Source organism: Equus asinus, chromosome 19 (genome assembly GCF_041296235.1).
Source record: "Equus asinus isolate D_3611 breed Donkey chromosome 19, EquAss-T2T_v2, whole genome shotgun sequence".
NCBI classification, from domain to species: Eukaryota; Metazoa; Chordata; class Mammalia; order Perissodactyla; family Equidae; genus Equus; species Equus asinus.
Window position 1 is genome coordinate 9,054,567 of NC_091808.1, and position 25,827 is coordinate 9,080,393.

The window sequence follows — 25,827 nt, forward strand, 5'->3', positions numbered from 1 at the left end:
AGTGGTCACACAGGGTAGGTCAGGCCAGCTTCCTGGTCTACTCACCAGTGGGAAGGATAAGGATGAAGGATCACTTGCTGAGAGTGAGTGCCTGCCTTGGGTCTGGAAAGAATAGGTGGAAAACACCTATAAGGCTGGGAGGTGTTTTTGAGAAAGACAATGTTTCCAAAAATTTCCCCCAAATGTGTTCCACTAGATATTACCAAAAAGAATTTGATAGTGACATTCATGTGGGAACAGGCTTCCTCACCCAGGCCTTCTCTGAGACCATAATAATGAATTTCCAATGAGAATATGGGATGCAGGATGTGCCAAATTTATTTAACAACAGAACCCCTTTTCCACAGAGCATCTGTCAATGAGACTCTCCAGTTGGGCATAATATTATATGGGCATATGGACCAGCTGCAAAGGGAAATGAGAATACTTTGTTAACACTTGATCGACGGTAGGCAGCTACTGGACAATTTGGAAGAAGGAGAAATCCACTTTTTAACTATGGAAGTGAAACAGCATCACATTTCCCTGAACCGCCCTAATCCCAGCCCCTCAAGATCCCCCAGCTAGGCAACCCCGCACTCCAAAGTCAGATACAGTAAATCTACACTTTTATTTTTTGTTCTAAAATGTGCTTTTTCCCTCAACGAACTTTAATATCAGTCCAGGACCTCCACCTCCCCTTTAAAAAGACATAACACACACACACATACACACACGCCACCCTCCAACCAGGATAAAAATCCCCGGCGATTAGTCTATAACAAATATTGACACAAAGGGGAAAAAAAGCATGTTGAAATGTATTAATCAGAACCTGTACAAAAAAAAAATTAAAATATAACCTGAAACTGTTCAAGTTCAGAAAGGCTAGTCAAGTCCTTTTCTCTTGCCAGGAGAATGCCATCATCAGAGGGCTCTGGGTCATCAGCCAGGAAGGGGTGGAAAGAGACAGAAGCAGCAACAGGTCCTTCACCAGATAGGGGGGCCTTGGCACCACCATCCCCACCACGAATGCAGCCAGGAGGAATTAAAGATCTTGGGAGAGCAAACGTTGGCAGACAGCCCCAGTGTGCAGCTGGGGACTTCACACTGAAAACCAGTCTGAGTAGTCAGTCAGAGGCAGCAGGAAGCATGGCCAGCAGAGAACACCAAGCTGGAAGAAACTTCTGCCACCAGGCAGACCCACAGCGCCCTTCACTGGTGCCAGGATACCAGATGTTAGCCAACCCAGTGCTCCCAACTGAGAGATCAGAGCTGGGCTTAAGAGGCTGAAAACCCGCAGGTTTAGTAAACATAGCCCAGCATCACATCCCTCCATGGCCTGATCGGAGCTGCCAACAAGGAACAAGGCAGGAGAGGGACAAGCATTTGATACCTGGCTAGAGATCGCCTGCACCCTTGTGGGTACTGTGGTACACGGGGCTGGAGGAGGAATACCCCCTCCTCATCAGAGAGGGGCCTCCTTCGCAGTCATCCCGGTGGGCCGGTTAAAGATGCCTCCGGCTTATGACCAGCCTGACACAATGACATGGAGCAAAAGAAAACTGGGAAGGAGACAAGCCCTTAAACAGAGACGAGATCCTCCTGGAGGGAAGCTGGGCAGTGTCTGACCCTGTTGGGATGGCATCAGTGGAGCCCCTGAGTCTGAAGGGAACAACAGGGAAGGAGGGAGTGGGCGAGGGAAAAAGAGTTAACGGTTCTTCTGGAACAGTACCAACAGGGTGGGGAGGTGCTGGTGAGGGGACGGGCAGGTCTGGAACTCACTGAAGGTAGAGAGGGGAGGAAATAGGCCCTTGGTGTCCCCTCCCCACCTGACCCAGGCCTGGTGAGTGCCAGCTGCCCCAGCCGGCCCTAGTGGCGGCTGGAGACCAGACCTTTCACTTTGGACATCTTCTTGGTGGGCTGCCTCTGCTCAGCATGAGGGGGACATTCCCGTTCGGCCAACTGTTGCTCCATCTCCTGTGCTGAGGAGGACGCGGTGGCTTTTAGTGTCTTCTTGATGTTGGTAACCTGGAGAGAGAGACAGAATTGGTGTGCTCAGCCTGTAAGCATGAGAAACTCACTGAGACTTGTTCTTACTATAAAGGGAGCCACCCAGGGAAGGAGCCAGAATACTCTGCAAGAAAATCTGAGATTATCTTCAGAAACCCAGATGAGGAGAAACAAGCAGGGGCTACTCCTGGAAGATACGTGGAAATAGGTCAAGCAAAAAAGTAAAACTAATGCCTCGGGGACCAGCCTAGTCACGTAGTGGTTAAGTTTGGTGTGCTCTGCTTTGGCGGCCTGGGGTTCACAGGTTCGGATCCCAGGCGCAGACCTACACACTGCTTATCAAGTCATGCTGTGGTGGCATCCCACATACAAAATAGAGGAAGATGGGCATAGATATTAGCTCAGTGACAACCTTCCTCAAGCAAAAAGAGGGAGATTAGCAACAGATGTTAGCTCAGGGCCAATCTTCCTCAGCAAGTTAATTACTTTAAAAATCTGAAAAACTAATGCTCTATTGGTTGAAAAGAGAGAACAACCCAAGTGGAAGTGGACCATTTTGCAAAGAGGTACAACACAGAACATGAAAGAAACACCGGTTAAAGCTGCCTTGGAAAAAGAAAGGGTGACCAAGAATGCTATGCTCAACTATCGTTGTTCATATATGAAACCACAGATTTTCACAACTTTGGGAATACAGCTCCATGAGCCCTTCTTGAATAAACTAGAGAAGGGACTTCAGCCAACTAAGTGACAAAGGACAAAAATGCAGTAAAAGAACTGGCAAAATTCAATCCCTCTACCGTTTCCAGTAGACCCTTCTTCACTTAACAAAGGAGGGGCTCAGAAATACTTAAGCATCTCCAGAATATTCTTCCATGTCCGAAGGCACATCCTCTGTAGCATCTGTACAATCCCATTAGGGATCTTCGACAATTTTTACATGGGTTGCCACCTGCTTTTCACTTACACACAGTGCTCCTAGGAACAGCCTTCTGTGCTTACCTTGTGTACTTTTGTGAACATCTGTGCAGGACATATTCCTAGAAGTGAGCTTTCCAGATCAAAGGGTTTGCACATTCCTTTTTAATAACTATGGCTCTACTGCCTTCTGAAAAGTGCTGGACCAACTCGTACTTCTACCAACTGTGTACTCTTGTGCCTGTTTATATATACATTCCCCAACCCAGTTCTAATGGGTCTTCTATGCCTTTGCCCATCAGCTAGCTGAGAGGAAGAAAAAAGGGATGAAAAAAACAGAAGAGAAAATATTAGCCTTTTTTTTTCTTTAATCATTAAAAGGAAGAAAGAAGATATGGCTGGTGCCGAGTAAGGTACATGTTTGTTGGTGAGAAAGGAAGGTGCTTCCATGTTTCCTGGGAAGCAGGTCTGGTTTTCTATAGAAACGAGAAGGGAGTCATCAGGGTCAAAAGTTCTCAGCAGTCAGAGCATCAGGAGCTGGAGCAGAAGAGAGTACAACTGCAGAGATGAAACACCGTGAGAGTGAGACACACGTAGCTTGCTGGAGAGGATCTAACATCTGCAGAAGGAGTCTCAACTGGATTGTAGGTCATTTTTTATCCTGATTTTTGCTGTTTTGAGATACAGAACCACCATGCCCCACCCTGCTGTCACTTCAATCAACACTATAACCTTTCTTAAAGGAGCACTGACAGAGTAGTGTGGGCACTAGTAGAGTAGACAGGGCAGCCTGTCTGGTCAGGGTTTATCCAGTGTCCTGCCAGACGATGTGGCGCCGGCTTGGAACCCGGCGACCTCCTCCCGGTGGCTCAGTGATGCTTGTCTCTCTTGTTCAGTAGTTACTTGGTGAGACAGGGCATGAAGAATCTGGAGCAGTGGAGGGCTCGCCACGCTTTCTCTTATAAAAGAGATTTGTTATTGTTTGTTTTATTTCAAGGCATATTTTGATGGCCTTGGAGGAGATAAGAAATGTGATTTCTCAGTTTTCACTGCTGGATCAAATAACATTCCAAGGTTTCTCCAGTTTGATACGCTTTCTAGGTATTCTGAGAAAGATTAATTAAAATCTTAATAGGCGGTAACAGCATCACTTAAGTTTATTTCTTTGTATATCAATTACTTCTGACTCCCAATGTGTTAAAAGATCCTACAACTTAAAAACATATTAAGAAAATGAAAAAGACAAAGATCCATGCCTCATATTTTCAGTACCTGAGATGCACTGTCTAAGGAAATTTGTTTTAAGGCTTCCCTGAAAGCTGATAAAATTTTATTTTTAAGTAAAACATTAGAAAACTAATAAGTTTTTGTTACCAGGCCTGTATTTCCAAAAATGGCATTTTTTTTTTGACTAAGGAAGATTCACCCTGAGCTAACAACTGTTGCGAATCTTCCTCTTTTTTTGCTTGAGGAAGATCTGCCCTGAGCTAACATCTGTGCCAATCTTCCTCTATTTTGTATGTGGGTCGCTGCCACAGTGTGGCTGACAAGTGGTGTAGGTCCAAGCCCGGGATCTGAACCCACGAACCTGGCCCACCAAAGTGGAGCGCACTGAACCCAACCACCACATCATGGGGCTGGCACCCCAAAAATGGTATCTTTCCAAGCAATTGATTACCTTTCCCATTTAGTAAAACAGCTTTATTAAAAATAAATTAAAAAGTATAGTTTCCTTAATTTTATCTTGGCTGATAAATACCATTTAACCTTATTTCCTCAAGTTCTTTGTGCAGTAATTTTTACTAATCAGCTTATACTACAAATGGTTTTCTATATCAATTCTTCCACTTAATATATCTTAGGTTTACTCAGTCTCATAATCCCTACATGAATAAGGAAAAAGTATTTAATCAATCCTCAAATAATGGTTCTAGTTTCAATCTCTTGCACCTAAGTTTCTGTAGAATAAGTCATTCAAGCCTAGCAGAAATTAGCTGGCATTTCTCTTTCTATCGTGGCCTCAGGTGACTTGGGCTAGCTTTGGAGTCGAGTATCTGTGGCTGAGCTGAGAAGCCAGTTCCCGACCTGCCAGCCCAAGGAGCAGACTATAACCCCATGCACCCCATTCAGCCCACTCACTAAGGCAGAGCTCCCCTGTTGGCCTCTCAACAGCTGACCAGCTTACCTGACCCCAGTGCTTTGCTGTTTGACTCTTTTGCTGTGTATATTCTTTTTTTTCCCCCTCAAAAAGTTCTGAAACTTCCTGCTCATCACCCTTCTCCATTCGCAGAAGGGCCTGTTCACACTCACGCTCGGTCTATACCATCACTCCCCACCATGGTAATGCAGCCTCCCATCTCAGGGAGGCTCGATTCTATTTAAACACCTTTGATTCAGGATCCTGTCAAAAGCATTTGACCGAATAAATAGAAGCACGGACACCACCCCCTCATCATTCAAATGCTATGTATCTCAAGCAGTTTTCTCTTACAGAAACCACGCTCCTAACAAGCTATCACTGTAGGTGCCCAGTGACCCTGGTGCACAAGGAAAAGAGGAATGAGATTTACCCCAAGGGAAAACTCGGTTCTTTCTCCAGTTCGGAAACGTCACTCAAGATCCTGTACCTCCCTCACTCCTCCTTAGCACACGCCCTCCACTTGAGCCCTGCTAGTCTGCTGCACCATGCTCCGAGGGAGGCATTCCACTTCCGCCTTTTTGCCTTCCCTGCACCCGTTACTCTAGCCTGGGTGAGCCTCCTCCTCAGCTAGCCACCCCCGACCCTTCCTGCAGACTCAAGCACCTCTGCCACAAACCTGTCCTGACCCTCCTAGGCCAAGCCCAGCTGCCTCCCCTCAACCTAGGCCTGCCTAGCAGTACCTCTCACTCTTAGACAGACGGCCTCATGTGCCACTTCACATCCAGCTTCCAGTCAGACTACTGACAAATGGAAGGCCTCCATAGTCGTGTAAACACCCCAGAGAGGAAAACAGGCCTTCCTGGGCAAGTGTCTCTTAGCCTAAGAAATGAGGCCCTTTATGCTCAACAAAGTCTCGGCCTGCACAGGAGTGACGTGGCCCTTACACTGGGTTCCACTACAGATGTGCCTTGCTCAAGTCAGCTTGATCACCAGCATTTTAAACACACAGAACTCACAGAGGAGACTGCTGGACCAATGGCAGACTCTCATAGTTGAGGGGGAGTTAAGAGAGGACTAGCATCTTGCAGTCTAACTGTAGATGGCTCCTTCTGGGACCCAAGAGTGGCTGCCCCAAGAGGTCCACCAATTAAACCTGTTTCGGCTTTGTGGAATATTCTTGAGAAGTCTAATTCCTCATTCACAGAGCCGCCCTTCAAATGATGACAAAAATCCCCACAAAATTGTCTTCTTTGGCCTAAATGTCCCTGGTTCTTTCCACTTTTCTTCCTTGAGTGGCCTGGCTTGCAGGCCATCTCTGTCCCACCTACTCCAGATAACCTAGAGTTTGTCAAGCCCTTCAAAACACGGGCCTTGGGGATTTTCAGACAGGACTGCACCAGCTGACAAAACTGCAGCCTAGCTCTATCAGAGACCTTAAATATTCAGGCAAAAGGACAAAGAGGAGCCTCCTGGGGAAGGAAAACTTCCAGTTGTGAGGCAAGGCAAAGGTAAACAACAGGAAGTAGAGTCCACAATTGGAGAAGTGCAACACAGACACGGAGAGCTGGGAGATGGAGAACAGCTCTCCGGGAGGAACCAGGAGGCACACGTTTTGCACTCTAACAGCCAACAAGCATCAAGATCTGTCACTTACTTAACTCCTGTGGGATTTCCTACATAATGGAAAACAGAGCTTACTTTGTCCAATTACGCTTTCTTACCTACATCACCGGAACACAGCCTATTTTGTGAATGTAGCAAGAGCTGTACATTGACATTGCACAGAACATCAGACATAAGCACACTCAAATACAAAGAAAAACACACTCCAAAATCAAATATAAATGAGGTGCTTTGCAATGCTTTGACTAATCACTGTCCCCCTCCAGAGTGACTGCTCAGAGATAATGAAACAGCTCATAATGTTATTGTTCTATCTCCCCCAGGTATGCTGGAATTCTAACTAATATGTGTTCTTCCTGTGAAAGAGAGCATGTGATAGGGTGACTTCATTAAGAGGGAAGGCTCTTGAAGCTAATACTCACCAGAAAAAAGCTGCTGTTACAAGATTTTGGGGGAAAACATCATGGTTTTCCCTCTGAGAACAATCCAATTTAAGGACAATTAAAGAAAAGGTCAACTTAGTTGAGAAAATGGCTAGAAAATTTAGGTCAGGGGTAACAGAAGCATAAATACAAGCAAAAGAAGACAGAATTACACCTTTGTTCTGTGTAGATTTGTTTTCAAGTCAACAGATACCTGACGAGCCTTCTACTGCCTTAAGCTGGGCTGAGGATCAGCATCCTACACGTAGTAGCCAGATCATACATTCACAGAATGGAAAAACTGACAAGGCTCTAGGCTTTGACCACATGCCTTCTCTTCTCATACGGGTCTGTTTCAGATTTCTAGAAGATTATTAAATCAGGAGAGTGCTTTAATTGGTGGCAGAGGTAGCCTTGGTCTTTTCCTCAAATTTCTTTCTCTCAACCTTATTCAAATCCTTACTGCCACCTGGTGGCAGCATCAGGCTCTGCCAGCAGGGGAAGCCATGGCTGTGTTTGCAAACAGTGGGCCATAGTAACAAACCCACGAGGGCTGGCTCTCTCTTGTCTTTAATAACCATAATCTGAAGAGCCTACACTATTGTCTAAGGATTGGTCATGCCTCAACAGCAGTCAGTGCCTTCTTTTTTCAGATGCCATTTGTCACGGAAATACACTTGAAACATTCAAATTCCAAAAACTAGTATCATCCATCTTTGCTAACGACCACAAGCCAAGCCTATCACCTACCACACAGTGAGTGACAGTCCAGGTACCATGGGGCAGCCAGCAGGGATCAGGGTCCTCCTGGGCTACCCATCAGGTTAAAGACAGTTTGTTTCACGCAGGCCACTGCAGGTCAGGTGGGCATGTTTCGTCTCCAAACCTCAGTTGTTTCCAGGGTTTGATTTACAGGGAAGAATCAATGGAGAGGAGAGAGTGGTTAGCCGTTCCTACTTTGCTCAGACCTCAACCCCAGGTCAGAGAAGAGGCCACAATACTGAAGAGGGGGGTGACACAGCTTATTAGAGGAGCAGCAGGCTCACTTTCCTCACTGTATTTGTCTCTGGCTAACACTAAATGAAATGCCGGTCGTAATCCTTTGGCTAGAAGTAGGGTTAGAAATTAACAACAGACTGAAAATTCACAGTGTAGGTATGTATATGTACACAGGAGTGGGGGGGGGGTGTATATCCAAAATAAACCTGCTCTAGTCCACAAAAAGCAGAGTTCAGTAGTCCACTGACACACTTGCAGGGTGTGCCAGAAACAGTACATCAAACACTCGAGGACCTACTACGGGTAGGGTGGGACAAGGAACTGGTCTAACAAAGACAAATGCAACACAGGTTTTATCTTCAAGGAGTACATATAACAGAGGAGAAGAAATCTTCAAAGTTCACAAATCCCCCTTTGAAAGGCACAGCTACTTATTTCTTACGTTCCTTAGCTGTAATCCTGGGCCCCACTCTGCCACACTCTAGGACACTTGATTTATAAAACTCATTAAATACCATTAACACGTCAAGCCCCATCATGCTAGAAAAGGACTTCCAATGCTAACATCTTGATCTTAAGGGCTCCAAACAAATTCTGAGGCCACTCCACACGTGTCCAGGCTACAGGCACACAAACAAGCCCCCATGCACTCAAGGCTGGGGCTGTGTCCCTCCAAGAGGCTAAAAGTGTCCTGAACACCCAGGTGCTCCTAAACCACAATCACACACATCATTTGCATTTTATCCATTGAATTTTTTCCCTTTCTTCTTTTTCAGTACGAGATACATCATACATTTTGAAAGGCTGTAACATATACGTACGGTTTAGAAAAGAAGAATAAAATGAACACTGTGCACCTACCACATGGCTTTAGAAGCAGAGCCGTACCAGGGCCCTGAAGCCCCACATGCCCCTGCCCAACTGCACCCCTCTCCACCGCGCCTGTGACCACCATCCTTCCATCTGTCTTTAACATCCATCCCCAAACTCATTTCTCTTGCTCTATAGATGCAGAGTGCGTATGTGCTGAGGAATTACAACATTCTCTGCTCTCCAAGCCTGCTCCCCCGCTCCCGACCAGAATCAGAAACGAGACAGGGAGCACCAAGAGCAGGGAGCATGTCCCAGTCATCTCTGGCCCAGCACCTAGCCCACTGCCTATCTGTTGGTGACTGTTTGCTTCATCGACACCAAGACTCACACGGCGAAGGAACAGACAGGGATACCCTGGAGTGGGGAACAAACACTCCCTTTCTTACCTCTGCCTCTACCTGCTGCTGAGTTCGGCTGTGGTTCTCCTTGTACTGATTGGCTCGCAGAACTTGCTGCTCGATGCCTAGCAGAACTGCTTCGCAGCCATCACACCTACAAAGGAGATAACCAGCCCTGAGCCACAGAAAGGCCTGGAAGCTCTCCTCCAGCCTCCGAAATCTCCCTCCCCGAGTCCTCCCAGGACTTCCTGAAACACCCCCTTGGCCAGGGTTCTTGCCCCTCCATTCCTTCCAAAAGACAAGTGTTTCTGAATACATAACACAGGGCACGTGGAGACAAACATGGAGGTTGTAGGGTATTCTTAGAATATAGCTTTAATTTCCAAACTTCGTATCCCATGGGAAAGTTTTACAGAATGTGAGATGAAATGAATTAGGAAACTTTACGGGGGGGCTGATTCACCACTTTTCTCAAGAGAAAACATTATTTTCTAAAAGCATCCTATTTTGGAGATCGCCCCTTCTCTCAGACACTTACGTTACTTCCTAATTGCCATCCCCCTCTTCATTATTTTATTTTCTCTTTTTACTTTGAAAATTTTAAAACCTAAGAAAAATCTGAAAGAACAGTACAATGGACACCTCCCTACCCTCCACTTAAGATCTAACAGTTGTGAACATTTTGCCATATTTACGGTACCACTCTACACACCAATTCTGTTTCAAATCTAACTCCCGCACCTAAACACAAGTTTTAAGAATCTGCACTAGTAAGCATCCTGGGATGGCACCTCTGGGTAGAAAGATGTTGGGGGCTAAAAAGTGGGAAGCCAGACTATGGACACAGTAAAAACTGTGTCAGCATCTCAAAAACAGAGTAAGAGAGCCCACTTTAGTAGAAGTGGAAGCCTAGATTCTACGCCAGACAATTTTCATGTCGGGGGTATTTTCTAAGTTTATTTCTCATTTATTCTGATTTAACAGTTTTATGATCTTTTGAAAGCTCCTGTTTGTGTTGGACATAAAGCGAAGGTGTTTGGGGCCAGACTTGGGAGAGAACTTGGGGAAAGGGGTGAACAGTACATGTCCTTGGGACCAATAGTAGCTGAAGTGAGGGAAACTCAGGGGCGTTGGACCCCAGGGGATCAACACTGGGCCATACACCTCTGGATCTACTCCTCTTGGGGACAGGCCAGAGATTCCGTCTGTTTTAAAGAAAACAATTTCCCCAGCCCTCTGCACAAAGCTTGCCTGCTCTGCCTCATGACCCCCGACACACCATGTGTCTGCCTGGAAACATACTCTCCTCACCTGCAATCATACTCTAACCCTGGACCTCCTTCAAAACTCACCTAAAACCTCTTTTACCCCTAAGCCCAGGTGGCTTCATAAGCCCCAAATCATTTAAGTAACTCCATAACAAATCTTTGCAGAACATGCGACAGCTCTTGCAAACATCAAATTCTATTAAAATAGAGTACATGCAAACATTTCACTTCCTTTTATATACCAGAATGTGGTTATCAAATATTCTGCGTTTGAGTCTGTGTTCCAACTGAGAATAACCCATCCTTAACTTCAATATCCCTCACACTGTTTTACAAACACGAGTCCAACATGTTACTGACACTGAACACGGGTTCTCTTATCCAAGGAATCTTACCAACACTAACTTCCTGAGCTGGTTCAGACTCTGTGGCTGAGTTTGGAAAGCTTGGGATCAGCGACACACAGCTGGGCTTCAGAGGCTTCATGTGCCAACCCTGGGCATTTCACGGCCCACTATTAAGTAGCCCCCAGCTGGACTAGGACAAGAACTGTTTTACAACCAGGGCACTGGGAGACCTGAAATGATTCCTGTTGCCACACAGCTGTAGTCACAAATGCAGCGCCCATCTCTGGCTTCCTGTCGCAAGGCCCCAGCTCCCAGGCAGCACCAGCTGATACCTGGAGACCCCATTTCCCTAGGCAGATACACGAAGGGCATGCTAGATATCCCCCTCCCTAGAGAGAAGGGATCCCTCCTTCCTTCAGCCTCACCATTCATGCAAGGTCTTGACAATATTATTGATGTCCTTCTTTCGGATGTCACGGCCAATGCAGAAATCCACTTCCAGCAGCTGGTTTCGCTGGTCCAGCTTGCCTTGAATAATGTCAGTGTAGACAGCCTCAATGATGAGGTCTTCCAATTCCCGGAGATTCCGCATCTCCAGGTCCTTCAGCAGCACGGAGTAGGGGATACACTGTAGATAAGGCCATGTGGTATTTACAAAAACCACTGACAAACATTCAAGAAAATGCAGGCATTACCCACATAGCCAACAGCTGCCTCAGGGCTTTGAGAAATGCAGTTTAGTGGTAATTATCAACCTCTACGGCAACAAGAGATGGACAAATGAGCTGTGAGACCTGTGGGATCCAAACAAGACCACAGCACCTCGGAATGCATTCTCCTAGATTCTCTGCCTCCTGGACTTCACCCAGCCTTCAGCTTTCATGCTATGAAGCATACTCTTAGAGATCCTAAAGAATCCTTCCAGAGGAAAAAGGGAAATACTTGGTATATGCCACTCTACTGCCTTCTGAAAGCTTGCAGACTTTGCATAAAATGTTGGATCATCACAAAACACCAAACAATCTCAGACACTGGAGAGGCGAACTGCCTGCGGGCCCAGCAGAGCAAGCGAAACTTGCAGGATAACATGTCACCCTACAGATGGCCAGTGGGAACTGCCAGCTCAGAGGTCATCCTCAAGTTTACACAGGTTTTCTCAGACTTGCAACCAACGCCAGTTCCCTGACAATAGTCCTTTATCGGGCTGTACCAACATTCTGCATGACTCCAAGACCACTGGATACCTAAACATCCAGTTCTCTGCAAATCATCTGACACATCACTATTAGTTTGGAAATTAACAGAGCAATCAAATCTGCAGAGACAGGAGGAAGAGGTATACAGAGAAGAGAGTAACAGCAAATGTTCCTAGAGGGGTTTTTGATGACTAAACATCTTAAATCCCAGGGCAGTAAGTGCGCTGACAATGACAGGTTGCAGAAATGAGGAAAAAAACTTACTCCTATTCTTTGCTACACTTGAGAAGTCCATGATCTGAAAAAAGATCAGGTCCTCATTTCCTAACAAAATAAGCCTTCCCCCTGAAATGCCAGGCTGAGAATGAGAAATCTGTAATTCAAGCAGGTACAATGATTTCAGCAACTGAAAGCGCAATCCAAGAATAAATATATCTCTCTCAAGTTCAATCACAGAGGGAAAGTGCAAATAGCCCCACAAAAACTTTTACACACTTAGGCTGGGATTGGGCAGAGAGCCAAAATCAATTAAAAATCAACTGAACCTGGATCTTCTTTGTTAATGGCTATGAGCAGCTGGTCGCAAGGCTTCTAAATCAAGTGGGGCAGAGAACTCAGAAAGATGTAGTGGAGTGGTATCCTACAGAAGTTAAGGTCTAAATTTAGCATATAAAGCAAAAATTCCGATCAGTATAATTAACCTTGAAAATCCCCAGAGGAAGGCAGCATATTAAAGATCTACCTCTCAGTAAGTCTGATCTAGCAAGTTTTCTTCCAGCACTGGCACAGTTCACTGTGCACTGAGCAACAGATGAAGTGGTTAACTTGCCTTGAGACGCCCTGCTGTTAGGAAAACATGTATCTTTAAACATGTGTCTTTAAGCAGTCTCCCTTTAGGGTGGCAAAATGCTCACACCAAGTGAGGCACCACGGCATGCCAGAACTGAGACCTGCTGATTCACAATCCCTCCTGGGCATACTTTTCCTGAATGGAATGGTGAGTAATTGTCTACACTAATTTAATTATCGTTTTCTCTTTTGTCCTTTGCCAAGCAAATTTTACGCATTTGTGATGTGACTGCACTGTGTGTAGCTGGGAGCTCCCACACTGATGCAATGAGACACCTGCCTCTGGGTGAGGAGGTAGACAGGAAGGGGTTTGGGACTGACCTTCATTCTCGATGCCAAGCTCACGATGGTAAGGTGCTTCAGCTTGTTCTGCTGAGCTGTGCTCAGTTCTGGCAGGCTCTCCTTGCTGGCTGCTCAGTCCCACCCACCACAAAAATCAAGACACAAAATAAAATTAGGATTTCTTTATGGAATAAGCTAACTCCCCACACAAAACCTACTACCCCTGAATCACTGTCATGACTCTGAATAAGTGACTCACTTATTCATTATGCAAATACTCCACGAGAAGCCCATGGTCTTCCAAAGAAGAATAGACTCAAGGAGCTTAGTCTCCTGAAGAGTCAGGCATGAATGCACAAAACGATTCAACAATTTTCTTAATAGAATACTATCTGTGCCCTTTGTGACATTCAATCAAGTTCAACACGTCTTTACTGAGCATCTGCTATGTGCAATGCACTGTCTTAAGTGATTCAGGGGAATCAGAGATAAATCAGATTGGCCTTGTCTAGGCTGCTATGCTACACAGCTCAAGGGGCAGCAACCACCCAGAGTTGTGCAACTCAATGGCCCTGGACTTGTCCTCAGTTTTACAATCAGATGTTTCAACAGTTACAAATGCAGGACAGAACTATCAGAAGAAAGGTACAAACTACCAGAAGAGAACAAAAGGGTGAGAAGGAAGGGGAGAGACAGAACGGGAGAAAGGGGGAAAGGGAGAAAAAGAAAAAGGGGGAAAAAGAGAGAGCAAGTGAGTGCAATCACACTGGGGAAGTACAAGAGAGGAAAAGGAAGAATGATGGAGTTTGTGATAAGCCTTGAAGGATGGGAAAATTTTAGTAGTAACAATAACGATGATAGAAGCAATGGCAGCAGCCATGGGTAACACATACAACAAGCTTTACTTAGTGCAAATGCACACACAGATCCATGAGTACGCACTCATCCAGCCAGCCCTCACAACAATCCCATGAGATAGATTCCCAATGTCTTCAAATCCTTATTCATAATCCTGGATTCCAAAAAGGGGAATCCAAACTAATGTTTTTCTCTTGAGCATGGTGCTGAAATTCACGTGGTGGCAACTCCTGACCTGATTTGAGGCAGGCTTTTCATCTCACTTGTGAATATTCACTTGTTTTGCTGCAAAATTATGAATGTGTTTAACAACAGGTGCTGCCCATATCCCTCGAGGGTGTTACATAAAAAGGTATATGCATCATATTACCTTTTTAAAGTCCCAAAATTCTAAATTCCAAAACTTCTAACCCAAAGAGTGCAGGTAAGGGACTGTGGACCTGTATTATTACTCCCATTTTACAGATAAGGAAACTGAGGTACAGAAGATTATTTAATTTGCCAAAGGACCCACAACTAGTGGAAGTGGAGGTGGAATATAATACAGGCAGTCTGGTTCCACAGTCTGTGCAATGCTGCTTCTTTAGTGAGGAGAGAAACAGAAGACACACTCGTTGGAACAAAGAGAAGGTCAGAAAGATTGGCAAGTGGCAAATTACTGAGTGTGAGAGCAGCGCAGAGTAAGTAGAAGTGACCAGTGAGAAAGAAAGTGAGGCAGAAGGGGAAGTCAGGGATGTAGCAGGGGAGGCCTTGAGTCATATCACTAAAATAAACTACCAGGCTTTTGTCAGACCACTAAAATAAACAAGGGAAGCCAGACAAAAACGGCTTGGGTGGAAGGTAAGTTAGCATTTGGACATGCATGCACCTCATTCCTGATATTTAAGATTCTAATTTAAAATAACTCAAATGACCTACAAAATAGAATGGGTGAAATAGATTATGGAGTATTAGATTATGGACTAGTAAAAATGACTAAAAAGACTAAAAACATGGATAAATGCCAATGAAATAAGAGGAAAAAGCAAGATACAAAATTGTAGACATAATCTCATTACGCCTACATAATAGAAAGTGCAAGGGGAAAAGTCCAGCACCATAATCCTAACAGTGTTTAATGGTGGTACAACCATGAGTGACTTTTTATTTTCCAAATTTTCAATATAGTCATATTATTTAGATAATATTTTAAATGCCTTAATACTTTACAGGTGGGTATTCTGACATTTCACGGCACTCCAAGCGTTCTACAAATACCAGTCCTCAAGAATCTCATCTAAAAAATATACAGGGGCTACATTTACGGATGAGCACAAACACAGTACCCATTTTACCCAGAGAGAATAAAAGGTGAAAAGGGAAAGTCTTCCTGTGGGGTCACCTACAGCGCACAGTAAAATGGGAAGCAGCCAGGTCAAGAAGTGCCCACACTGTACTTTATGTCCCAGACCTTCGTGATCCTCATGGAGGGAACACATCAAAACAAGCAACATAATTAAGACAAATCTTTGGAGGATCTTAACCAACTCACCTATGTAATCTGGGTATGTTCCATAGGCAAACAGGTTCAGCAACTGCAAATAAGCAGCATTAGCTCCTTCTGCAAGCTGAGGAGGAAAAGAAAACAGTTCACAGGGGCTGGCCCCACAGCTGAGTGGTTAAGTCTGCGCACTCCGCTTCAGTGGCCCAGGGTTTCACGGGTTCGAATCCCGGGTGTGGACATGGCACCGCTCACCAGGCCATGCTGAGATGGCATCCCACATGCCACAACTAGAAAGACCCATAACTAAAAATACACAACTATGTACCGGGGGGCTTTGGGGACAAAAAGGAAAAATAAAATCTTAAAAAAAAAAGGAAAGAAAACAGTTCACAGACCACGCTGCTACCAAGCCCCGCAGGGTTCAAGCAGAGGGTTGGGGGTGCCATGCCTCTGTACAGCTTTATTAGTTGGTCCCTGAGGTCCCTTCTGATTCTTTGATTCTTTGGGAAAAAAATAAATATGATTATTATGGCCCCAAAATTAATTTTTCTCTCTCAGGAATACATATTTTACACTCCACATAGCACAACCAAGTAACTGCTTTTGTCACACTTGTGTGCACACAAAGCAGTAAGTATTGGAAGCAGTTTGTGTTTTCTCAGGATTCCCTGGCCATTAAAACGAAGACTGGAGCAGCCTTGTCTACACACCAGCCTGGCAGGTACAGCACAGCCACTGTCAATCCAAACAGAACAAAGCAGGGGTTGTTCCAAGTCTCAGGACTACGTGGGGACCACAAACGCTGGGAGAGATTAGCACAGCTTAAGGTGCAACAGAAGAGCCTGGTGGGGACAGGAACCCAGGATATCAGGCTGCCCCAAATAAAAATTTTCGTTAAAATTACTTATTCTTCATTATTATTCCTTATTACTTACTCTTTGCTGATGGCAAAGAGCCATCTGTAGAAGAAAAACAAAAGAGATACTATTTTCCCTTGAACTGCTCTGCTCTGCTGTCAGTTACCTTAACTGGTGTTTCTTTTACTCACAATTTACCAAACTTCATAGAGTCTAAATAGGAATATCCAAGTGTATTCTGTGGACATCAATAGTAATACTACTCAATTCTAACCATGTTTTTAAAAAAAGGTTCCAAGAACTACATCCATAATTTCAGACCACTGAAAGGCCACTAGCTTATTCCCAGCTCACAAGTGGAAAAAAAAAACTGTGGGGAGATAAAGGTGATTTGCTAAGCACCCCAGTGAGAACTCTGGCATCCGAATACGCAGTCTACCTTCTCAGGTTATCAAGAACCTCCTGAGGTCCTGAACCAGAGGTGGAAAGACATCAAATCTAGCCCCTACTTTTCAAACAGACAATGACAAAACTAGCCATATTGAGAATATCTTTTCGAGAGCAGATACTCCAAAATGTCTCCCACTGGCCTAAATCAATAAGGTCTTTCAGGCTTTAATTTTCATCCATCTCCTCTTAGCCAATCTTCCATCGTTAAAAAACAACTGCTTGGGAAATTCATTCAGGCTTTCATGAACCTGAAGGAACATATTACTCCTTGGTCATCTCTTCTGTTGAAAAATAACGAGCTATCAAGCCATGAAAAGATGTGAAGGAAATTTAAATGCATATTACTAAGTGAAAGAAGCCAATCTGAAAAGGCTACATACTGTATGATTCCAACTACATAAATGACATTCTGGAAAAGCCAAAATTACAAAACAATGAAAAGATCAGTGGTTGCCAAGGATTAGAGGGGAAACAGGGATGAACAAGCAGAATACAGGGGATTTTTAGGGCAGTGAAACCACTCTGTATGATACTGTAATGGAGGATATATGTCACTATACATTTGTCCAAACCCACAGAACGTACAACCCCAGGCGTGAACCCTAACATAACTATGGTCTTTGGGTGATACTGATGTGTCAGTGTAGGTTCCACTCTGGTGAAGGATGTTGATAATGGGGGAGGCTATAAATGTGTGAGGACAGAGGACATATAGGAAATCTCTGTTCCTTCCTCCAATTTTGCTGTGAATCTAAAACTGCTCTAAAAAATACAGTTTTTTTTTTAATGAACTCAGTTTTCTTATATTTTCCTCACAAGATTCCTTTTCCACCTGATATATCAAATTTTTACTGAAAGCCTACTGTGTGTCAGGCTACATGTTAAGCTCATGTAAAGAAACAATGGGGAGCACAGTAGATCTCACCCTCACAGAGCTTACAGTCTGGCAAGCAAGACTCACAATAAATAAAAATTCACAATTAAAAAATAAAAGTGGCTCTTTCTGTCTCCAGCTGTGGCAGGCAAAGGAGATGACGCCATGTCCACACATCTGCAACGGATAGTCATGGGGACCCGATCCAGTTTCCGGATCAAGAGGAATAAGCACACATACAACAGCCAGCCCAGTAACCTGAAGGCCCACAACTCCTGCTACAATGGGCTGATTCACCACCAAGCTGTGGGCATGGAGCCAGTAGCCAACAGCAAAGGTGTCCTAGTGGTCATGACGTGAAGAACCGGCCAGCAAAAGCCAGCCACCTCCCAGGGCCTGCCCAGTGGTGCAGCAGTTAAGTTTGCACACTCTGCTCCAGCGGCCCAAGGCTCGCCAGTTCAAATCCTGGGTGCGGATCTATGCACTGCTTGTTAAGCCATGCCGTGGGAGGCGTCCCACATATAAAGTAGAGGAAGATGGGCACGGATGTTAGCTCAGGGCCAGTCTTCCTCAGCAAAAAGAGGAGAATTAGTGGCAGATGTTAGTTCAGGGCTAATCTTCCTCAAAAAAAAAAAAAAAAAAAAAAGCCAGCCACCTCCTAGGTGTGGATTACCATAAACAGGAACGCCCTGGCAGCCCTCAGCAGCATCATGCACGTGATCCACAAGAACAAGTACCGCCTAGATCTGCAAATGGCAGCCATCTGCAGAGCCGGCACCCACCCACAGAGCCAGCACCATCCTGGACAGTCAGAAAGAAGCTGTGATGATGAAGAGGAAACCAACCTACCCCACCAAGAACCCCTGAGCACAACCACCAAAGTAATAAGATGTCACCAGACTTTTCAATCAATCAATATAGAAGTATCAATCAATACAAAAGTATCCAAAGTGGGAAGGAGGGGTTGCAAAGTCTAGGTTTCTTTACATCTCTTTTTCCCACCTGGTCATTCTTCACCAGATCTCATTTTTAAGGCACAACAAACATAATCAGATACCTAAGGCTTTAACAACAACAAGCAAACAAAACAAAAAGGATTGCTTCCCAGCTAGTCACATCGTATCTTTTCCACACATCTACTTTAGCACATCACCCTTTTCCACAGGAATAACATATCCCCTACTCATACCCACTGCACGTCCAGGAGCAATCACTTTCTGCTATGCATGTACCTAACCAATCTTCCTTGTCTATATTTGCAATGGAGGTATTTTGTCCCTAAGAATGCCTGAAACTACCCATTCAACATCAGTCCATGCTTATACTCTAATTTATCAGGTTCAATTAGATTTTTCTTTATTTTTCAAATTAGCAACCCAACCTAGTTTTACCCCAAGTTCAGATGAAAATATTGACTAGAAGGAACCTAGGACATCATCCTTGCTCTCCTCCCCTGCCCCACCAATCCCCAGCCCTCCCTCAACAGGGCACCTCACAGGTCCATAATGCTTCAGCCCTGGAACTCCTTGGAAACCTGGAGAATCAAAGGAAGGCTTAGAACAAAGAAGACAAACTGTTTGGAAAATGCTCTTACCTCCTGCACATTGGCCAGTTCCAGCAGTTCTCCAAAGACATACACTCCAGGAGCCTCCAAGACTTGGCTTATGAGAGCAGTGAGGGCTGAGCCACTGGTACCTTTGGCTAGTAAAATAAACTGTTCCAGGAGGTTACTTGAGGGTTTCTGTTCACCTGCCATTCTCCGGCCTTGAGATCTGTCCAAAAGAAAGCTTCAGTCATTCCTCCTTCTCCTCTACAAAGTCTATGCTTATTTAATGCTGGGTCAGACATCAGAATACTTTAACTTTATAGAACTCAAAAAGGAAAAACAGCTCCTGAGTCCGGATGCTATAACCACTTTGTGAGATGGGTAGGGTTCAACCTGGAGTTAAACAGATTTTGTCCTTATTCTGAGGTCTGAAACACACTTAGTAAAAGCCACTTCATCCCCATCTAGCCCTCTCCCAGAGGCAGCACCTTCTAAGCCCTTAAACCTAACCAGGAGCTAAAGAAACCACAGGAGTTTCTCAGTAGCCATTTTATATCCACCTCATTTATAGACTCTAGTTAAGAAACAGAGAATCTCACCCATACACAGAGGCAGCAGGTGTGAGCAAAAGCAATCAGTTATAGCTTCCAGTGTGTCATTAGAATCTCACCTACAGCCAAGTACGGATAAGAAAAAGACACAAAAAGCAGACAAGAAAGACGTGAATTTAATCAAAGAACTTATTGAAGCATAGAAAAAGCGGAAAAATCATCTTGAAAGATAAGCAATAACATATTCAAACTAAGAAAATACATGCTGTCCACGAGGAAAATCCCTCTATTTGGCCTTCTACTGATATGCGACATTTTACCAAACATGACTTCAGAACTTGTAGAAAACCTCCAGAAGACAATAAAAAGACTTGAGAAAACAAGGAAGATACTCTTTTGCCATCCCGAAGACATTAGGTACATGAGGGTCCCTCCACTGTACCATCTAATTACATGCTGAGTGTATGCGAACACACACTGCCTACCTACTCTACAGGGATCCTGCATAAGAAAAGATTATTCCTCTAAAAATGATACATATTGGGGCAGCGTGACAAAATGAAGGAAAAGAGGTATAAGAGAGTAAAACCGAGAACCATTCAAAGAAGGATCGTTGGGTGCAAGAGAAACTAAGTTTTCCTGTGGAGGCAGGCACACAGAGCGGCAGCCCTTTCACAGTATTAGAGAAACAAGTATGCCGCCTCACTTAGGGTTACCTAAGCTCTTATCAGAAACAGCAAAGCGAAGTGCTAGGGAATAAAGGTTGCTGAGGAGGAGAAGGGGAAGGAGGAGAGAGAAGGAAGAGGGGGAGAGGGAGAAGGGGCAGAGGTGATGGTTAGGAGAGGAGGACCGAAAACCTCCCTTCCAAGTGGACACGTGTGAAGAGACTGAAGGGAAGGGCCTGGGGGTGGGGAGAGGGTACAGAAATGGACAGAAACTTCGGTCCCTCAAGATAATCTCGGCCTAAGGAGCAAAGTCCGTGGAGGCAAAGAGGTAAGGAGGCGCTGCTGGTCGCTTTCTTCTGGAGTGGGAGGGCCCGAGGAGAAGGCTAGGGACACAGGGAGATGGATTCCCATCGCGGGGAGCGCTATTTTGATAACGGCAGAGGGGCAAAGAGGCAGCCTTCGGCGGTGCGGAAGCGAGAGCAGCCGCGGGGCGGGAGCTGAGGGTCGCTAGCCGTGGTGGACTCCAGGCAGGGAGCGTGCTCCCGGCAGGGCCGCGGACGCGGAGGGAGGCACCGCGGGGCGCGCTCCCCGGGGCGGGGGCGGGGCTGTGGGGCCGCGGGCTTTCCCGTCGGCGAGCGCGAAGTCGGACGGCTAGAACTAGGCTGGCGCGCCGGGCCCTGCCCTTTCGCCAGCCCCTACCTGTCCTCGCCGCCTCTCCGTCCTCTGGGTCGCTGGCTCAGCCTCCCGGCGCCTGCCCGCAGGTTGTCAAGCGTCCATGATCGGCCCGGCGTCCGACGCTTTTCTGCCTCCGCCGACCCGTTGCCCTTGCGGCTCCCCCGGAAGCCTCCCGCCGCTGCACTCGAGTTCCGCCCACACTAGGTTCCCCCGGGCGCTTTCGCAGTCTCAGACCTCCCGTGAGGCCCGGGCCGGGGACAGAGGGTCCGAGCCCGGGGTATAATCCAGGAGCAGGGTGGGGAGGGACCTGAGCAGAGCAATCCAACCTGGGCAGTACTGGGGCCCAAACCATCGCCATCACCATCCTGGGCCTGAAATCCACCCGTCTGGCGGAGCCTTACCCCTCAGAAGCTCCCTATGGCGACTGCCGCTGCCCTGGGGTCCAGAGACATATTAAGCCTATTAACAATACCGTTTATTGAGCGTTTTCCTATGCGACAGGTACTATACATTGCCTCGTCGAATTCTCCTAACTCCTCTATGGCCTGTAATATTATTCCCATTTTTCAGGTGACTTAACTAAACCTAAAAATCCAAAAGCCACTAAGTGGCAAAGTCCGATTGGAACCCAGACTATCTGAAGCCAAAGACCACGTTCTCGCACTCTATTCAAAAAGCGTTTTAAAATAAACAAGAGGTGGGTTGAGCCAACTATGGTTCTGTGACCGAAATGACATTCGTGGGGTTGCATTTGGTACTTACCGACTCCCTTGGAAGACGGCTAAGGAATGCTACATAAACTGAATGCCTAAGTTGATTCCTTTAAAGTATGCACCACAGACTTTCAGGTCTTGGTGCCTTTTGTGCCTTAGAGTGCATATTTGCCTTTTGCCCATTAGAGTGCAGAAATCAGACAGATGCACAGGAGCCTGGCACCAACCTATTCATTTATTCAAAAAATCTCTTTAGCACCTGTTATGTTCTAGAAGTTTATATGAAGATAAGGTTCTTGCCCTCAGAAAGCTTCAGTGTATTAAGTGCTAGGAGAGAGAGATGACAACACTTTGGAAGCACAGAAGAGAATACCGGAGAAGAGAAAAAAGGCATCTTCCAGGCAAAAAGGGGAAGAGAAGGGGGCAGTAACTATAATCACAGAGGCTTGCAGTGTGCAGCATATACTGATGTCGGAAAGAAACCCAGAGTGGCTGGAATCCTGTGTTCAGGGGTGAGAAACGAGGGCTACAGAGCTGGAATCGGGTCATCAAGGGTCTTGGAGACCACATGCAAGTCACTATATCCAGTAAAAACCTAAATACAGCAAAGTTCCCACCTGGGAGAGCTCATAGCCCCCTGGGAGAGACAGGCCTGTCTGGCTACCACACACGCTAGGGGTACAGATAAGGCTCTCCTGACTGTGCCCTGGGGAGAGGTGATTTAAGGCAGACTTCTGGAGATGAGTCTCGAGTTGAGCCTGGAAGAATGAGCAAGCAGATCATAAAGGGCGTAAGCCACGTAAAGGAGTTTTTATTTCATTTTAAGAGCACTGGGGAGCTATGTAGGGTTTTTAAGGTTTGGAGAGGTATGAATAATTGCCATTTTAGAATGATCACATTAACTGCTCTAGGAATGGATTGGATGTGGAGAGTAGTGGAAGCAGGGACCTCTGGAGGTGACTGATATACTCCAGATAAGAGATTGAGAGGTCTTGAGCAAAGGTAGCGGCAGTTGTGCATGAAAAAGAAGGGACACTTTGGAGACATTTAGACCATAGAATCTGTCAGACTTGGTGACCAGTTGAATGCAGGACTAGGGAAGGAAGATGTCACCCGGGATTCTGGCTGGGGAGGCCAGAGCTGTCTGGAGGTGGTGTGAACAGGGCTGTGGAGGAGAAGAGGCAAATTTGGTGGCGGAAGGAAGACAACTAAGTTCTCTTTGAATTCATAAATATTCTGGCAGAGCCTCCACTTCCTCCAGAATAATGTCCAGGCTCAAGACTGCAGTTAAAGCCCTTCTCAGTATGTCTCCCTCTTGCCCTTCCAGCTTTGTTTCACCCTAGCTTGTTTACAGCCGGAACTCCACGCCTTCCCATGCCCAACACGATTTACACCCTCCCTCTCTGATCCCAGGGTCTATGCTCAAGCTTGCTCTCTCTTCTTTTTTGCAATGCTCTTCTCTCATATTTGCCTGTTAAAATCCTACTAACCCTGTAGGCAAAGGTTTCTTAAACTCGATGCAAAAAGCACTGATCAAAAAAGAAAACACCGAACTATTGGACTACATTAAAATTAAGAGTTTATGTATATCAAAAGATACCAGGAGGAGACTGAAGAGATAAGCCACACACTCGGAAAAGATATTTGCAAATCATGTATCAGACAAAGAATTCTATATCCAGACTATATAAAGAACTACAAATCAGTAAGAAGACCAACAGCCCAATTTAAAAAGTGGGCAAAAGACTTAACAAGCACTTCACAAAAAGAGGACATTCAAATAGCCAGTAAGCATATGAAAAAGTGCTCAACACCAGAGACAATGTAAATAAACTATAATGAAATACCACATCTAGCCAAAATGGCTAAAATTAAAAGGCTGACAATACCCTCTATTGACAAGGATAAGAGTCAACTAGAACTCTCTTACATTGCCGATGAAGGCGAAGATTGGTACAAACACTTTGGAAAACTGGCAATATCTACTATTGCTGATTATATGCACACCATACAAGCCAGCAACTCCTCTCCTAGAAATAAGTCCATGAGTCCACAAGAAGCAACATATAAGAATTCATTGAAGCTTTGTTAATGAAAGCCAAAAATTGATAACTGATAACCTAAATGCCCATCAACAATAGAATAGATAAACAGTGCTATGTGCATACAATGGAATACTACTCAGCAATTAAAAAAAATAAGCTACTGCTACATACCACATGGATGAATTTCACAAAAATATTGATGAATGAAAAAAGCCAGACATACTGTACATATTGTATGATTACATTTAAATGAAATTCAAGAACAGACAAAACTGAGCTGTGGTAATAGAAGTCGGAAGAGTGTTACTGGGTGGGAGGATGCAGTACTGATTGGAAAGAAGCACAAGGGGTGCTGGAAAGGTTCTGTATCTTGATTGGGGGGTGGTGACACAGGTGTATACATATGCAAATATTGTGCCCTTCCTGTATGTTATACCTCATTAACAAAAAAATGTAAAGATAAAATTTTTAACAGAGAAAAAAATCCTACCCATCCTTCAAGTTCAAATGCCACCTCCTCCATCAATATGTGGAATAAATCTCTCCATCAGAGCCTCTGTAGCATTCTGATGGCCTTTTTTAAAATGACATTTATCACAGTCCATCTTGAATCTCAGTTGAGTCTCCTTATTTCCCTAAATAGATGGTTATCTTCCTGGTGGCAATGACCATGACTTTCATCTTTTACCCAGAGAGAGCCTGGCAAATAACGACAGCTGAAAAAGCTGTTTGTTGAATTACACGGAAGGAAACATTGGGTGGGTGCCCAGAGAGGTGAAAGGGGGACAGGAAGAGGAAGGCAGGCCTAGGAAAAGAGATAGAACATCTCCCAGGAAACCTTAGCTTACACTACAATATTACCTAGTTCCTGAAATCACATGAAATGTCACCTTGAGCAACAAACAAAGAACAAACCCAAACACCAAGTCCTACCTAGACTGAAGATAAACATCACACTCCTTCACTTGGAGGAAATCCACCAAATAAATGCTTACCTAACCTCTGGGTGTTTCAACCTGGTTGGGGAAACTTTACCAGGAAGAATAAAAATCACGTAGCCATGCTGCTAAAAATATCGCCACCCTAGTGTGGTGCAAAGAGTCCAGACTGCGGGTCAGCAGACTGAGGGCTGAATTCTAACTTCATGGACAATCTCTTCGCCTCTCGGGGCCTCAGTTTCCTCATATGTAAAACAACAGGAGTTTGATTAGCAAATTCTCTAAAGTCCCTTCCTGTACTGATATTCTGAGTACACTATCGATATCTCTCCCAGCCCAACGCAGAAGCACACCAAAAACCCCTGCAAAACACTAAAAGACGCCCCACACGAACAAACAACCACGACTTGAAGGAGTCATTTTTTTTATATTATCTTTCATGGTTTAATTAGTGTTTTTGTTTGTTGTTTGCAGGCTTACCATGATTTGCAGGAGACTTCTGAGTTCCATGTAAACAGAAGTTACCTCTCTGTGGGCTGTCATCTTCTTTTGAGGGTGAAGAGGGTCTTCCTGCCTGGTTTCAAGTCCCGGGATTCACAAACTACCAAACCTGAGGTAAGGTTTACGAATTTGCGCACACTGCGCGGCACACTGGAGTCTAAGTTACAGAGGACTAGGTTGCAGGGAATGCTGGGATTTGTAGTCCCTGGGCCTTTTTGTTGCGTTCTGGGATCTGTGGTCCCCCGAGCAATCCCCTAGAATGCTGGGAAATGTAGTTTTCACCACATCGCACGGTGCAACCCGCTGTCATCTCAGAGCCCTTGTGTGCCCAGCAGCAGAATCGGGCCCCTCGAGCCTCTGCAGATCCGAAGCCAACCCTCCGCTGGGGCAAACTCTAGGCAACAACACCGAATGAAAAATTTGT

The 25,827-nt window shown here is 45.3% G+C and overlaps 1 protein-coding gene and 1 pseudogene across 3 annotated transcripts; one reads left to right on the forward strand and one right to left on the reverse strand.

Moving 5' to 3' along the window:
• Positions 1–780: 780 nt before the first annotated feature.
• On the reverse strand, positions 781–25,584 carry COPS7B (COP9 signalosome subunit 7B). Of its 3 annotated transcripts, none has more exons than XM_014862518.3 (7): positions 25,383–25,582; positions 19,364–19,541; positions 15,637–15,712; positions 13,287–13,375; positions 11,346–11,548; positions 9,354–9,459; positions 781–2,010 (listed from the first exon to the last, which is right to left on the reverse strand). In XM_014862518.3, exons 2-7 carry the CDS (start codon positions 19,523–19,525, stop codon positions 1,852–1,854), a joined length of 795 nt encoding a protein of 264 aa, XP_014718004.1. In that variant the 5' UTR covers positions 19,526–19,541; positions 25,383–25,582; the 3' UTR covers positions 781–1,851. The 3 variants fall into 3 exon arrangements, with proteins under 3 accessions (XP_014718004.1, XP_014718003.1, XP_014718005.1); XM_014862517.3 differs by lacking the exon at positions 25,383–25,582 and adding an exon at positions 21,231–21,385; XM_014862519.3 differs by lacking the exon at positions 19,364–19,541 and having other exon boundaries at positions 25,383–25,584.
• On the forward strand, positions 17,799–18,779 carry LOC123278429 (large ribosomal subunit protein eL28-like; annotated as a pseudogene).
• Positions 25,585–25,827: the final 243 nt, after the last annotated feature.